The sequence below is a fragment of the Petaurus breviceps genome, unplaced genomic scaffold, assembly GCF_028583685.1.
Source record: "Petaurus breviceps papuanus isolate PSGF00001 unplaced genomic scaffold, PetGlider_PUasm1.0 38, whole genome shotgun sequence".
Lineage (NCBI taxonomy): Eukaryota > Metazoa > Chordata > Mammalia > Diprotodontia > Petauridae > Petaurus > Petaurus breviceps.
Genome location: NW_027186304.1, coordinates 41449481 through 41465921, shown reverse-complemented (window position 1 = coordinate 41465921; position 16441 = coordinate 41449481). Strand labels below are relative to the sequence as shown.

The 16441-nt window shown below is 37.5% G+C and overlaps 1 protein-coding gene across 3 annotated transcripts in view; it reads left to right on the top strand.

Annotated features, from left to right (window-relative positions):
• KCTD1 (potassium channel tetramerization domain containing 1) overlaps nt 1-16441 on the top strand; it is a 276101-nt gene that overhangs the window by 240834 nt on the left and 18826 nt on the right. For all 3 annotated transcript variants that reach the window (XM_069099837.1, XM_069099836.1, XM_069099835.1), the window contains exon 3: nt 16091-16235. In XM_069099837.1, coding sequence (XP_068955938.1) covers nt 16091-16235 — 145 coding nt within the window. The remainder of the gene's footprint in view (nt 1-16090; nt 16236-16441) is intronic.

Below are 16441 nucleotides of genomic sequence, written 5' to 3'. Positions count from 1 at the left end.
TTTCTGCTTGAACGTGTAGCTTGAGTTGCTTTTGGTAATTAATTGCTTTTTTTGTAGCTTTCTACTTATACACACCCACAAATTCAATTTTTTTCTCTCATCTGGGCTTAAGCCATTACTGCTAGCAATATTTTTAGTATTTTGATCTCATTCTGCATGGAAGCTCCTAAAATACTTAAAATTTATTCTACTTCACTTGGTTTCATCTTTTCTCTTAGATTCATATTAATTATGTTTTAGATGAGAACAATTAGATTAGAAACAGGAAGACCAAAAACTGCCAACATTGAGGAGGTACTAATTTGATTAATATTATTTTCCTCTTGAACAGTCCTGGTGTTCTATCAAAAGCACCCATTGTTCAGTATTTGCCTGAGAAGACTTCAAAATTATTTTAAATATTTTAAAATATTCAGTATTCAATTTTTGCAGCACTAGATGACCCTCACAATATTCAGATGATATAAAAGGGAATGGCAATTTGATTTTCAAAAAAATAATCCACATCAACATGGCTACAGAGCAATACTTGAAGCCAGTAATTTGTTGTGGTTCAGCAGTGTCTGCATCTTCTTGACCCCTTGGACTGCACTTCCATGGGGTTTTCTTGGCAAAGATCCTAGAGTGGTTTGCCATTTCCTTCTCCAGCTCATTTTGCAGATGAGGAAACTCAGGCAGACAGGGTCAAGTGACTTGCCCAGGGTCACACAGCTAGTACGTGTCTGAGGCCTAGCACTCTGTCCCCTGAGTCACCTAGCTGCCTCCAAAGCCAGTAATACTGGTTCAAGTCCCACTTGTGATGCCCAAGCCTGTGTGATGCCCAAGGGCAAGTCCCTTAACCTGTTAGTGCTCTAGGCAACTTTCCTCGACTATAACTTGCTGAGAAGATGCCAAGCTGAGTTGATAGAATTTCCTCACCTGGGAGTTCCCTATATCCAGGAAATCACAGATCCAGCCCCTATCCACTGTCTAGTTTTGTTTTTAAACTTTCCTTTATAGCATGGACTATGGAAAGTTACTGAGGGGAAACAATTTCAGATTTGTCTGTTGTTTTTGGTTCTGTTTAGTTGGTAGTTTAAAATTCCAAAGCAGGAGTATATTGTAACATTTAAAGGACAGCTAGATGGTACAATAACTACATAGAGCCCAGGGCCTGGAGTTAGAAAGACCTGAGTTCAAATGCAGCCTCAGACACTTAATAGCTGTATGACCCTGGGCAAGTGACAACCCTGCTTGCCTCAGTTTCCTCCTTTGTAAAATGAGCCAGAGGAGGAAAGGGTAAACGACTCTAGATTCTTTGCCAAGAAAACCCCAAATGGGGTCACAAAGAGTTAGACACAGCTGAACAATGTAGTATTTAAAATGTTTGTTTATTTTTAACATTCATTTTTAAAAATCTAAAGTTCCAAATTCCCTCCCTCCTTTCCATGCCTCCCCCACCCATTGAGAAGGCAAGCAATAAAGCATTTAAAATGTAGAATTAGATCATTTTACTTTTCATGAAATGATTTCTTAACTGTTGTTAATGCTCAAGTAGAAATGGAAAATCTGATAGAGCTGCTATCAAGGTGTGATCTTGTATGATGCCATCTTTTTAGGTCACAGACTTATCCAAAATGCCCATCTTTATTTTTCCTGTGTGCTAGCATTAGAGTTGTGTGAAAAGAAACCACGTCATGGAGATGTCAGAGTTTTAAAAAATAGAGGTGTTGATTAAAACAGACTGTTCAAACCCGGACCTAATCTCTTCAGCACTGTCTGCAAGCTTTTATTAGCCAAGTAACTTTCGTACACACAGAGATTTTTACATGTTAGTCTAGGACTTTAATCATAGCAACATTGTCTACTTTTTTTTGACATTCAGATTTGTTGAAATCAATTCTGTAAGCCTTTTCAAGACTCATTTTTTGGTTGTTTAGAAGTGAATTGATACAAAGTCACCCTGTTTTGTCTTCCTTTTCAAAAAAAATTTCTTCATTATAATTATCGATCCCTGGGAATGGGGAAGGAGAGAAATACAGGAGGAATTATAAATAATATAAAACAAAAAATATCAGTAGAGATCTATAATTATTTTTACAGTCAGTCTGAACACTTGCATGAGACTTTTTCTACTCAACCCTTCATCCAGGTGGTAATGGAGGCATGAATGAATCGATGATTATAAAAACATTTACTATGTGCTAAGCGCTTCAGATTAAAAAAAAAAATGCAAAGAGTCCCCAAGAAGCTTACTTGCCTGTAGGGGAGACAACACACAAAGTGGGGTGGTGGCCAGAGTGGGCCACTTTGGTCCAGAAAGTTTATGGTGATGGTGAGTAGGACCAAGAATAGATTGACAGTCCCCATCCAGAAACACCCGCAGAGTTGATTTGGTCACAGTTGATGGTTCCTGAACTGGAGGGGGAGGGGGAAGGTTCACAGGCAGCAGCAAGGCAGTTGCCAAGGCTGTGGAAGAGACGACCCGAAAAGGCCTGAAACAAAGCGCAGCAGTGGGGGCTTTCCTGAAAGAGCGGCCTAGAAGAGGCGGCTAACAGGCGAGATGAAAAGCCAGGCATTCCATGGCAAAGAAATAATAGAGTGAATCTCAAAATGGGATGTACCGTTCAGCAGAGCCCGCTGACCTGCACTCCAAGGGCAGGGCAGGACTCGGGGAAGGCGCCATAATGAGAGCACCAGGCTGTGTTTTTGAGAAATCTTTGAAATTTCTTGAGAATTAGAAAAAGGGAAATTTCATTTCCACTAAAAAATTGGCATTTGGGAAAATACTAAAATAAGTAATGTTTATAAGTGTATAAAATGCTAATGAGCGTCTAACACTGACTGGCAAATATGCTAGACCAATTTATTTTTTCCTGTGACAGAAATGTTGGGCCATAGAGGCATAGAGGGAAGTAATATGCACTGATTTTGATTTTAGTAAGACTTTTGACTTCATCCTGTGTCATACTCTAATCCATTAACAAGAAAATTGTGAAAATTCACTATTAATAAGATGTTGATAAGATGAACAGCAGACTCAAGGGTAGTTGTCAGGTTTATTTGATGGCAGTTTGGGGTGACGTCGCTGGTGGTATCCTACAGGAACCAATCCTAAGACTCGTTGTTGATGATCTGGCTGAAGAGATCAAGGAATGGGACCTAATAGGGAGACCATATTAGTTTTCTAACATTCAGAAACCCAGAATAAAATTCAAAATGTACTTCACAAATAGGCTATAACACAACGTGGACAATAGGGAAAGATTACATACTTGAAAAAAAAAAGAAATCTTTCTAAGAAATACAGGAGAGAGAAACACTGACTAGAAACAGTAGCAAAAGACTTAGGGTCACACATTTGACTGCAAATGTTTGTTTGTTTTTTAATTTCATGAAAGCAAAATGTAGGAAAAAAATATGACACTCAAGAAAAAGGAAATAATCCTTCTGTTCTGTACTACATGAGTCAAATTGTGTACAATTTGGTAGGTATACTTTAAAAAAATTTCATTATCTCTTGGTTTTTCATATCATAAAAATTTTTTCCCAGTATCCTTTCCCCACCCCACAAGTCACCTCACAAAATAAATGCTATTTTTTTAAAGAGAGAAACAAGGAAGAACTCAGGAAAACTGGTAGTCAATGCACATTTTTCTTTTTTTATATATTTTTATTATCTTTCATCTTTTACAGCACCACAATTTCCTCCATTATCACTCCCCCCTCTGGAAGCTATCTCATATAATAATCCTTTAAGATCAAATAAAAGAAAAAGAGAAAACAATTAGCTGATCGATGCATTGAAAAATTCTGAAAATATGTGCAATGTTCAACACTTGTAGGACCTCCCATTTTTACAGAGGGATAAGGGAGGGGGTTCTTCTCTTATCCCTTCTTTGAAGCCATACTTGTTCTTTGTAATTCTGCAAATTTTTGACTTTTTTATAGTGGTTTTTTCCATTTACATTGTTGCAGTCATTGTGTATATTGTTTTCTTGGCTCTGCTTACTTCACTCTGCATCCATTCATTTTCCATGTTTCTATTTATTCTATTTTATTCTATTCCATGTTTCTTTTTCCATAGCTCTTTTCCATATTCCTCTTTATTAATCATATTTATCTCTTCTTATAGAACAGTAATTTTCCATATATTTGCCACAGTTTGTTTAGCCATTCACTAGTTGATGTATATCTTTGCAATTAAAAAAAAAAGTACTGCTATAAATATTTTGATGTGTACATGAGGACTTCTTCCTTAGGTATGGTCTCCTTGTAGTAACAGCCTAGTAGTGTAATCCCTGGGTCAAAGGACTATATTTTAGTCACTTTATTTGCTTAATTCCAAACTTTTCCATAATGGTTATGCTGATTCACATTTCTATCAACTATGTCCTAATGTGCCTATCTCCCCACAAGCCCTCCAGCATTGACTTTTCCCATCTTTTGTCATCTTTGACCATTTGCAAGGTATGAGGTAAGACCTCAGGGTTGTTTGCATCTTTGTAATTATTAATGATTTGGAGCATTTTTTACATGATTGTTAATAATTTGCGATTCTTTTTTTTGAGAGCTTTGTTTATGTCCCTTGACCACTTATCTATGGGGGAATAGTGTTTGGTATTTTATGTATCTGTTAATTGTTTACATATCTTGGATACCAAACCCTTATCAGAGAAATTCAGTACAAAGATTTTTTTCCCCTTTGACTACTTGCTTTCTTATAAGTGCTTTATTTTGTTTATACAAGAGCTTTTCAGTTTTACATAATCAAAATTACCTATTTTATCTCTTATAATTGCCTCTATCACTTGTTTGGTTAAGAATATACTTCCCTACCAGTAGCTATGAAAGGTATTTGATGTTCTTCTCATCTTATTTTTAATAATATGATCTTTAATATTAAAGCAATGTATCCATTTAGACTTTATTGTGAAGTATAATGTAAGGTATTGATCTAAGCTTCATTTCTTCTAGACTGCTTACCAGTTTTCCCAGTAATTGTTATCAAATACGAAGTCTTTCCTAAGTAATTTGTGTTTTCTGGTTCATCAAATACTAGGTTGAGTTCCATTGTTTCTGATTCCTCCTTGCCTGCTCTGTTCCATTGATCTAACTCTTTTTTTTTTTTTTAACAAATATCAGACAGTTTTGATGACTGCTGTTTTACAATATAGTTTGAAGTCTGGAAATTTTATTCCCCTCTGTACCTCTTTTTTTCATCATTCCTCTTGATATTCTAGACCTTTTATTCTAAATGAATTTTGTCATTTTATTGAGTTCTATAAAGCATCCCTTTCAAAATTCAATTGGTATAGCATTGACTCTGTAAATTAACTTTACTAATGTTGTCATTTTTATTACATAAGCACAACTCAGCCACAGGCACTGAATATTCCTCTGTCTATTAAGTTATTCTTTATTTTTAAGGGGCTTTTTAAAATTTAATCTGTGTAAGTATTTTATGTACTTTTGTGAATTGTGTGCTCAGGCAGCTACATGATAAAGTAGATGTAATATAAGGTCTGAGTTCAAATCCAGCTTGAGATACAAGTCACTTAACCTCCATCTGCATTCAGTTTCTTCAATTTTAAAATAGGCCTAATCCTAGCACCTGCGTTCCAGGGTATCTTTATGCTTTTAATTTTCATTTTCCTGTCTTATTGCTGTTGCTAGCATTTCCAGAATCATATCAAATAATAGAGGGGAGAGTACGCATCCTAGCTTTACTCTTTACTTGATTGAAAAAGCTTCTAATGTATTTATATTCTCTAAGATGCTTGCTTTTGGTTTTAAATGGAAGCTTTTTGTGATAATGAAAAAAAGATCTCCTGGTGCCTGTACTTCATAGGGTTTTTAGCATAAATGAGTTGTATTTTGTCAAAGACTTTCTGAATCTATTGAGATAATCAAGTGGTTTGGATATTTTTGTTTTTAATACAGGAAAACAGGAGGAAGATAAACATTTATTAAGCCCCTACTATGTGCTAGTCATTATGCTAAGCATGTTACAAATATTATCTCATTTGATCCTCACAACAACCTTAGGAGATAGGTGCTATCATATTTTACAGTTGAGGAAACTGAGGCAAACAGAGATTAAGTGACTTGCCACAGGATCCCATCTGAGGCCAGTTTTAACTCATGTCTTCCTGACTCCAAGCCCAGCACTTTTCTCCTGTGGATGTATTAGGACCAGGAGGGTTTCTCTCTCTCTCTCTCTCTCTTTCTCTCTCCCCCTTCCCCCTTACACCCTGCCCCTTGATAGTCACTTCACAGCTTGTTCTACTTCTTTTCCTAGGATTTCCTTATTTAAGATCTCTCTGTGGTTTTCTGATAGCTTGAGTATTTTATATGATCAACACATTTTTAAAAGGGAAGGAGAAAAAGGAAAAGGTTCAGGAAAGTAATTAAGACAGAAAAAAATAAATGAAAAATGACTTCCGAGATCTGGGAGAAGAGAGAACTAAAGGTTGACAATGTTGAAACATATGAAAGGTGTTTATGAGAAGGATGCTGCTCAGTGGATTTTCCCATGTCTCCATGGGACCAAACATGAGAACATGGGTTATGTTTCAACAGAAGAGATTTTACTTGGAAGCAGTGAAGTGGGCTGTCAATAGTGGTTGTGCAGTCTTTGTCTGTAGAGAGCATCAAGGCAAGACTAAACAGCCACTTGGTCTGAATGTTTTACTTTAGACATTCATCTGCCTAAAGCTAGGGGGCAAAACCAGATGTCCTTGTGTGCTCTCAAGGTTTCTTCCAACTTTCGTATTCTATGACAGATGTTTTAGATGTATAAATAAAAGCTATAAGCAAAATAAAGTATTATTTTCCTTTTCAAATGGTTTATTTCCTTGCATTAGAATGCCCTTAAATTCTAATATTACCACAGGTAAAAATGTCCTTATAATGAAGATGATTAGAAAGAAGCTATTTCCATGTTCTGTTCAGATTGCCTATAGCAGCAGTGTTTGATTGATCCATTTGTAAAGTCTTCAGGAAGAATAATTCTTTGCAACAAATATTCCCTCTGGTGTCTCCAGATGTAGACTAATTATTCTGTATAAGAGGAACACTGTTTGCATTGTAGGTCAGAAGGGGAGAGGGCACCTGAACTGCACCTAAACATTTTGATAGTTGTTTTTTTCTCTGCTCTGTAGTAGAAATTACCCTTAATTCCCATCCTGTCAAATATCCCATCTATTCCCACCCTCCTACAGCAAACTACACCAAAGCAGCAGCTCACAGGAATCCAGCATCTCTGAAGATTAAAAGGTGTCACTTCTTTAACTTTCCTGAATTGGATTCAGTCATTTTTACTTTTATTTGTTAATTAATTCATTTGTCTGTTTGCATAGCGCAGCGACAGTTGGAGGCAGGTATAGCTAGGTGGCTAAACTTGGTGTCAGGAAGACCTGAGTTTGAATTCTGCCTCAGCTACTTACTTAGCTTCCAGACCCCAGGGCAAGTCACTTAACCTCTATTTGCCTCAGTTACCTTCCCTTATTGTAATATGGTGATCATAATAATAGTACCCACATCTCAGGGTTATGAAGATCAAGCATGTAAACTGCTTTGCAAATCTTAAAGTGCTATATAGATGCTAGATGTTATTATTATTAATGCAATCAACATGTAAACTTCTTGTGTTTTAAAGTTGCCCTGAGCTAAAGACTTAAAATATTCCTGAAGGATCAGTGTAGCTGATCAACTCAATGCCCCAAACCCATACCTTGAGCCATCAACTATACATACTTCAGCTATTAATTCTCCAGGAAATTTCTGATTCCTTGATTTATTGCTGTTATTACTTTTCTTTTTCATTCATTTTGAATGACTTTTTCTTTCTCCTTTTCCACAACTATTTGTGCTTCATGAAAGAACAGATTCCGAATATTGTATAGTATGTCCCACCTGCCTAGTGTATGTAAAAATTTGGTCTGCTTCCACTTAGAAGATATTTCCCCTAGAGCTTTTAATTGCTTCAATCACCTTTCACAAAAAACTCTTGTACAAATTTATATCATTAATTGGTATATATTTATCATTAATTTATACATATAAAATAGATAAAAGTTTTCAAATTTCAAACTTTATATAATTACAAAACCACCTTAAGCAAATCCAGTTTTGTTTATGAAAATCTGGACTTAAAACAAATCAATTAGGGTGTGGTTGCTCACTTTTAAAAATATTTTCCATAGGATTCCTTTTATTATTAATAATAATTCTTATGTTGCTTTCAAGTTTAAAAAGAACTTTTCCTACAACAGTACATATAAAGTAAATAGTGCAAATATTGTTATTCTCATTTTTCAGATGAGTAAAGTGGCTTAGAGAGCTCATAAATGTTGGAACTAACTCAAATCCAGTTCTTTTGAATTCAGGTTCAGTGTTCTAGACTATACCATGCCTCAAGCCCCCTAAAATATTTAATTACAAATGTTCATTATACACTTGTGGAGGAAAACATTAACTTGGTAAAATAAGATGAGATAGGAAAAAATCTAAAAGCCCCTTCCCACTAAAAGGAGGGCAGATCAAAACACAAAAAGCCAGAGTATGTACACAAGAGTGAGACAAGCCAAAAGCACTAACGGGGTGCTGCATAACCCCAAGAATATCAGTTACTTAAGAAAAGGTTTCTTCTTTTATAAGAACTGGAAAGCCTTCTGGCAGAAATGAAGCTCAGCGTGTGATACCTATACCAAAGAGGCTCAAAATGAATACGTAACCATTAGAAAAGGTCACATGTTGTAAAAAGTAAGAGCAGAGTAAGGGAAGCATCACAATTCTTGACCAAACAAGAGATGGAGGTAATCATGGCAGAATAGAGCATTTCAATTATATAACATTAAAATTCTTTTGCATAGATGAAAAAAAGAGAAGAGCTAATGAGAAAGAAAAAAAATCTTTGCATCCAATACCAGATAAAAGCCTCCATAGCCAAGATAGACAGAAAATTTACATAAATATATGTGACCAAGATGCCTTCTCCAATAGATAAATGGTTAAAGGGTACTAGATGTCCTTTACTTTGGTATAATGCCTTATATTTGGGGGTGCCAGACGTTTGTTTCTTTTTAACCTTTTAGAAGAATAAATAACTAACATTTTCCCCCAATTTTTTCCCAATTATAGTAGTTTTGAGTAATTGTTTTTCAGTGTATACTGTTGCTGTTTAGTCATTTCAATTGTATCCAACTCTCTGTGTCCTGATTTGGGGTTTTCTTAGCAAAGATATTGCAGTGGTTTGCCATTTCCTTTTCCAATTCATTTGACAGATGAGGAAACTGAAGCGAGCAGTTAAGTGACTTGCCCAGGTCCAGTTAGTGTCTGAGTCCAGATTTGAACTCAGTTTTCCTGACTCCAGGCCTGGCACTCTCTCCAGTGCATCACCTAGCTGCCCTTTTCTAGACTCATATATTTGGTTTTCTTTCAAAGAAAGTTCACTTCAGGGATGTATCATGGATAACTAGTCATGTGAATTACAGTAACAGTGGATAATTCACTCCATGTCTGGTTTGTTTGTTTGTTTGTTTGTTTTTTATAATATAGGGTAACAAGAAAAACATTGATAAGGAAAAGCCAGAGTTTGTATAATTGTCAAAATTAATTCCACTTCAATATGTTTATATATCTTCCCCTTAAATGGTAAATTATGTCGAATCTATATGTAACTCTAGAATCAAAAATTAAGAAGCTTATTTTAAAAACTAGGTACTGTAGCTGGAACTCAGTTACAATGTCTGTAAGTCCAATCAAACATCTCCTATCTTGGTACTCTTGGTCAATGTCCAGTGTGTTCATGTGACTGAGAAGTTATTGATATGTAAAACAGATCAACTTTAGCCTCTCAGGTTTCCCTGCCTGCTCTCTGATAAAAAGTAAAGAGGCCACAAGAAAGAGAGGTAGAGTGTAAGTTTCATGAAGGCAGGGACTATTTCGTTTTTGGTCTCTGTATTTCCAACACCTATTGCAGTGCCTGGTATGCAGCAGAAGCTTAAAAATGCTTGTTTAATAAAAGTCAATAATATTATTCATCACTTCCTTTGGATTGTAATTTCTAGTCCCAAAGGATTTTTTATTCTTAATTTCATCTGAACCTCATAATAAACCATAAGGTCTGGTATTGTTGTACCCATTTTACAAATGAGAAGACTGAGGCTCATAAAGCTAAATAATTTGTCTAAGGTCACACAAAATCAGCAGAGGTGGGACCAGAGCCCAGCTCTTCTAACTCCAAGTCCAGTACATTAAAACATATTTCCTCTCTTTCAAAGCAAAAAAGAAAAAAGAGGAAAAGCGATAAAAGACAAGCAAGTAAAATGATACAGACTTACAGTTTTATTTCTAGGTAACACAGCATAAAAAGAAATACATTGATAAGGAAAAGCCAGACTTTACGTAATTGACAAAATAAATCCTACTTCAGTATGTTTATATATCTCCCCTTAAATGGTAAATTATGTTGAATCTATATGTAACTCTAGAATCAGTGTGACAGTGCCTTGCCACAGATACATACTTGTTCAATTGAATCTGCTTTTAGGCCTGGAAAAAGCACCCTGGTTCTAGAGGCACCAGGGGGTCTGAGCCTGGAGTCAGGAAGACCTAAGTTCAGATCTAACCTCAGATACTTAACTGTTCACTTAACCTCTGTCTGCCTCAATATCCTCAGCTGTAAAATGGGGATTAATCAAAGCACCTACTTCACAGGGTTATTGTGAAAATCCAAAATACTTAGCACAGTTCCTGGCACATAGAATGTGCCTTCATGAAGGCAGGAATTGTTTCATCTTTGACACATAGTAGGCACTATATAAGTCTTTATCCCCTTCCTTTTTCCCCCCTTTCTTTCTCTACCCAAAAGAGAAAATTTTGAGAAGATGAATCCCAGCAAACTGGCTAAAAAATGTTCTTCCCATTTGCATGAATCCCAACTCCAATGTTCTGTCATCTCTCTTGCTACTCCAGAAACATGAGCCCACTGTCTGCAAAAGAACAGGGAAGGATACAATTGAATGTACATGTGTATTTCATACTAAATCTTTCAAATACCATCAGACATTAGAAATACAGACCCTACCTTTGTAAACCTAAAAATAATTAACTAAGAAGGCTCTCAACATAATCACTTGGTTCAGGGCGGCCAGGTGACTCAGTGAGTAAGAGCACCGGCTCCAGTGTCAGGAGGACCTGGATCAAATCTGGGCTCAGATACTCAGCACCACACCCAGAAATAACTGGCCCTGTAACCTTGAGCAAGTTACTTAACCCCAAATGGTTAAAAAAAACCCATAATCACTTGGTTCAACAAGTGCAAAAACATCTTATTGTATTATGCCATCTTTCTTTTGAATAGCCCTTGGTCATAGTCAGTTAGTGAACAGTAGTGTGCCTTAAGATCCCTAAAGTATTCCATTTCAGGTTGCCTTTAAGATCCAGAGCTGAAAAATCTCCACCTTTTGAGCATTTGACTATTTGATGATTTTGACTCCACCATCTGACTATTTTGTTATTTACTATACGTTGGTATCAGTGATTTAGTTCTCTTTTCAGATGGGATAAAGATAGGCAGATATCTTTTCCTTATGGAAAATTACTGCTCACTGGCAAAAGTCAGGTTCCAAATCTAGTTTCAGATGTACATCCCTGGGCTGGTCATTTCCTAGAACCTCAGTCTCCTCATCTAGAAAATGGGGATAAAGGGGGCGGCCAGGTGGCTCAGCGAGTAAGAGCACCGGCTCCAGTGTCAGGATGACTTGGGGATCAAATCCGGGCTCAGATACTTAGCACCACACCCACAAATAACTGGCAGTGTAACCTTGAGCAAGGTACTTAACCCCGATTGCTTTAAAAAAAAATGGGGATAAAACCAGCATCTATACCACAGGGCTGTTGTGAGGAACAAATGAGATAATATATGTAAAATCGTTCCCAAACCTCCCCTACTGCTAATAATTTTCCTTCCCCCCCACCTTCATCCCTTAGCTCAATATCCAGCAGATAGTAGGTATTTTATAGACATTTGTTGAATAAGTGAGTGAGTGAGCATTGGTTGAGGATCTCAGGTACCATAACTCTTTCTTTTTTTTTTTTGGAGGGCAATTGGGGTTAAGTGACTTGCCCAAGGTCACATGGCTAGTTTTTGTGTTAAGTGTCTGAGGCTGGATTTGAACTCAGGTCCTCCTGACTCCAGGGCCAGTGCTCTATTCACTGCGCCAGCTAGCCACCCCCATAACTCTTTCTTGATGTAGGTAAAATGGTATTTGCAAAACCACTGCCAGCATTATCTTCCCTTCAAGTTGTTATTTTTCTCCTAAACATTCTTTGACTCAGTGTTCTTTACATAACCCAGTTGGCTGAATCAAGATGACCCTTCTTCTGTCCTGCCAAGGTGCCTAGAGACCTCTTTCATCTTCTGGCCATCATGCCTTCTATTTATACCCTGCCTCCTCCCCTCCCCCCCCCCCCCCCCCCCCCCCCATGTCTCTCCATCCCAGAGCTTTTCAGTTATGTCCCCCTAGTAAAAGTTTTTCTCCACTTTCCCCCTGACAAAATTGCCGCTGATTTACCTCTACCACGTAAATCTGTGTCTGGGGAACTTTTATCTGTTTAATTGATCAAATGCAGCCCCAGGGCAGGAACCGTGTCATCTTCCTCATCTTTAACAGCACAGAGTATTTTGCCGGCATGCAACAAATAATAAAATTTCTCTTGTTGTGGTTGCTGATCAGACAGGTAATAGCACATCCCTGTGATCAGCTTGTTATCTTTTATTATAGTTAATGATTCTGCCTCACTTGCAATTCCAGTTATCTCCATCTGCTACTTCAAAATCTTTCTTTAGCAAAACGGTTGTTCTCATACAATCTACAATCTCAGCCAACCTTTTCACAACATGTGGCATCCATCTATATTTACCTCCTACTGTTTCCTTCACTTTTTTTCTCACTTCGGGATGAGTCTGATGTGAAGATGCCTTGAACTTCATCTATTACCAGTTTGTTAGAAGAGGGTCATTTTTCCCCTTGGTTTTCTAAAAGTTCAAATGATGTTGTTCTATGAAGTAACATAACCACAATGTATAAAAAGTTCAAGACAGACAAGTTAACCTTACCGCTAAGATTTTTTTTTTTGCTTTTTGGAGGGGGGAGGGTAGGGCACTTGGGGTTAAGTGACTTGCCCAAGGTCACACAGCTAGTAAGTGTTAAGTGTCTGAGGCTGGATTTGAACTCAGGTCCTCCTTACTCCAGGGCCAGTGCTCTATTTACTGTACCACCTAGCCACCCAAAGATTCTTCTTTCTATTCTTCCATCCTTAAAGTTGTTATGTTGCAGCAGCCCTTCCCTGAGTCAGACCTATTTCCCCTGGGTCATTCATCTGGTGTGCCCTCTTGTAGCACTCCATTGCTTTGGAGCTCTCCTGTTCTCCTAAGTGTATGGAATGGAGATTTTTTTTGCCAGTGAGCAGTAATTTTCCATAAGGAAAAGCTATTTGCCTATCTTTATCCCTTCTTAAAAGAGAACTAAATCATTGATACCAACATATAGTAGATAACAAAATAGACAGTTCGAATCAATCAGAGAGTTTTTCACAGACACCAGTTATGTTCCAGGGGACTGTTTGGGCACTGGAATACAAATACAAAAATGAAACAATCCCTGCTCCCAAGGAATTTATATGCTGTTGATGGAGATAACATATAAGTCGATCCTAGAAATTGTATTTTAAAAACTACATGGTAATTTTAGGAAGAAGGCACTTGAATTTGGGAAGATATAGAAAGGATGTCCTATAAGAGGTGGTCTTTAAGCTGAGCTTTGAAGGAGGCTAAAGATTCTAAAAGGCAAACCGGTGTAGGGAACTCCAGAAAAGGAAATCCCCTTTATGTCAATATAGACCAGCTCTGCAGCTTATGGTCTTAGAGAGTTGCAATAGAAAATGAAGTCCTTTGTAGACACTTCTTAGAAAGCAAATGTAAATTTATTTTTTCAAAGTTGAAATACTTTACAATGACCAAGACTGACTGAAGAAAAGATAAGAAAATGCCCTTCTCTTCCTTCTTTGCAAAAGTGGGGGCATCTGAGAGTGTACCCATATTGTATATCTTGTCAGACTTTGTTGATATGTTAATTAATTTTACCCAATTGGTTTTTTTCTTCTTTGTTACAAGGGAGAGCTGTGTGGAGAAGGATATATTTGGAAATTAAGGTTATGTTAAAACCAAAAAAATGTGCAAGAAAACTTTAAGAGATTGAATTTTCATTCTATCACGCAGGCAGACTCTCCTCCATGGGACAGAGGCGCTCATCTTCCATTCACTAGACACATGGAAATTGTAGATTTGTCTTTATAGAGACAGAGTGCAGGGGATAGAGGGCTGGGCTTAGAATCAGGAAGACTTGAGTTCAGATGTGGCCTCAGATACTTAACTAGCGTGGTGTCATTCAGCCAGTCGCTTAGACTGTTTCCCTCAGTTTCCTTGACTGTAAAATGGGGGTAATCATAGCACCTACCTCCCAGGGTTGTTGTAAAGATCAAATGAGATAACATTTGTCAAGTGCTTCCTACCATGCCCAGCTCATAGTAGGTGCTCAATAAATGCTTATTCCCTTCCCTATCCCAATAAATGGGGGGAATAGGAATAGAAAAGCACAATGACCTGTAGCAGCTCCCATTTTGGAATGGATTGGCTCCTTATATTCCATTATAATTATCATGCCCTTAGTACTTGGCATCTCCTAGGGAATTTTTAATGACTCATTAAATGCTTTCTTGCCATCACCTCTTGTAGCTAGTCAGAAGAGGATGGATTCAAATTAGTGTCTAAAAAGCTGGACCAGGTGTCTTGGTGCCAGAGATATTTTTCTTTTTCTTCCTTCTAAAAACATGTTGAATGGAGACGACAGCCTCCAGACACTGCTCTGTCCTTAGAGCCCCCTGGAGGCAGATTTCTTAAAGACAAGTAATTCTTGCCGATTTTTTAAAGATGACTTTTTAATTGCAAGGGGTGAAGAAGTGAGTGAAAGGAAAGGCTAGGTCTCTATGTGATCGGGCCTACCTTTCCTCACTTATTTCCCATGATTCCTTTTCCTGCATTAGTGTTTTAACTATTTGATGTCCACAAATCTCGACCTGCCCCCTCCTATTCATTTACGTAGGTTGTTAGGAATGCCCTCCCACCTGTCCATCTATCACAGTCCTCTTCCTTCAAGGCCCAGCTTCGTTGCTCTGTTTCCCGTGGAGCCTTTTCTGATTCCCCTAAGCTAAAAGTGTCCACTCTTACCTCTTCTGATTACGTACAACAATCTCTTCTTGCCCCTTTCACATTTTACTTTGCCTTATACTTATTTGAATGCATCTCCTTGAGAATAAGAACTTTGACATTTTTCATCTTTGCATTCTCTAGCAAATAAAATAGGCATTTTAACATTTGTTGGATGAAAACGAATTGTTCATATAAAAATAAGACATAATTCAGACAGTTCCTCGGGAGGCTCTTTGGAGTCATGGTCTACTGGTTTTAAGATCCACAGGGATTCCTACATTTCTCCATTGCTGAAGCCGTATCTTGCCACAAGAGCCATCAGAATGTTCCCTTTCAAAGTGGGAACTTGCTGCCAATGTGCTTGCTTCAGAGTGCTTCCACTTATCTTTTCCTATGTTGTTTCCCCAGTAAAGACCTTCATTTCTCTGTTACTGCCCAAGTGTCAAGCTGAGCTCTGTGATCATCTGAATTTTTTTTTTTTTGATCTGGATTCATGATTTCATTGATATAGATTTCATTCCTCCTTGGTAAGGAAACTCCTTCTACCACTTAGCCCCTCCTCCAGATCAGTCTCTCCTCTACTCCTGTGCTATCACAGTTGTTTGAGGGCACTGAGAGAGAGATGTAAGTGACTTTCTGGGGGTGATGTAGCCACTATGCATTTCAGAGGCAAGTCCCACCTGACTCCCAAGGCCAGTTTTCTAAACATTCCCCCACATGGCCTCTCCTCCTTTTTTTAGAACGATTGAAATCTGTGGCTTTCAGTCTCAGAGGCTGAATGGAATATTGATTGTAATTCTGACCTCTCCGTTCATTCACTCTTTTCCACTGCAGAATTGGAAGACTTTTTGATGGCACGGAGCCAATTGTTTTGGACAGTCTCAAACAGCATTATTTCATTGACAGAGATGGACAGATGTTCAGATATATACTAAATTTTCTACGAACGTCAAAACTACTCATTCCGGATGACTTTAAGGTGAGATTTCTGTGTTAAAGACAATATAGACATGTGATTTGTTTTGAAGTGGTGAGTAGAAATTGGAATTTCATATTTTTGGTGTATTTTGGGATCAGATTTCTTCTGAAAGCATATAATAATAATACTAATAGTCAATACTTAAGCTTCACCTTTGCAAGGCACATTCCATACATTACTATCATTTGGTCCTCACAGAGAGGAAA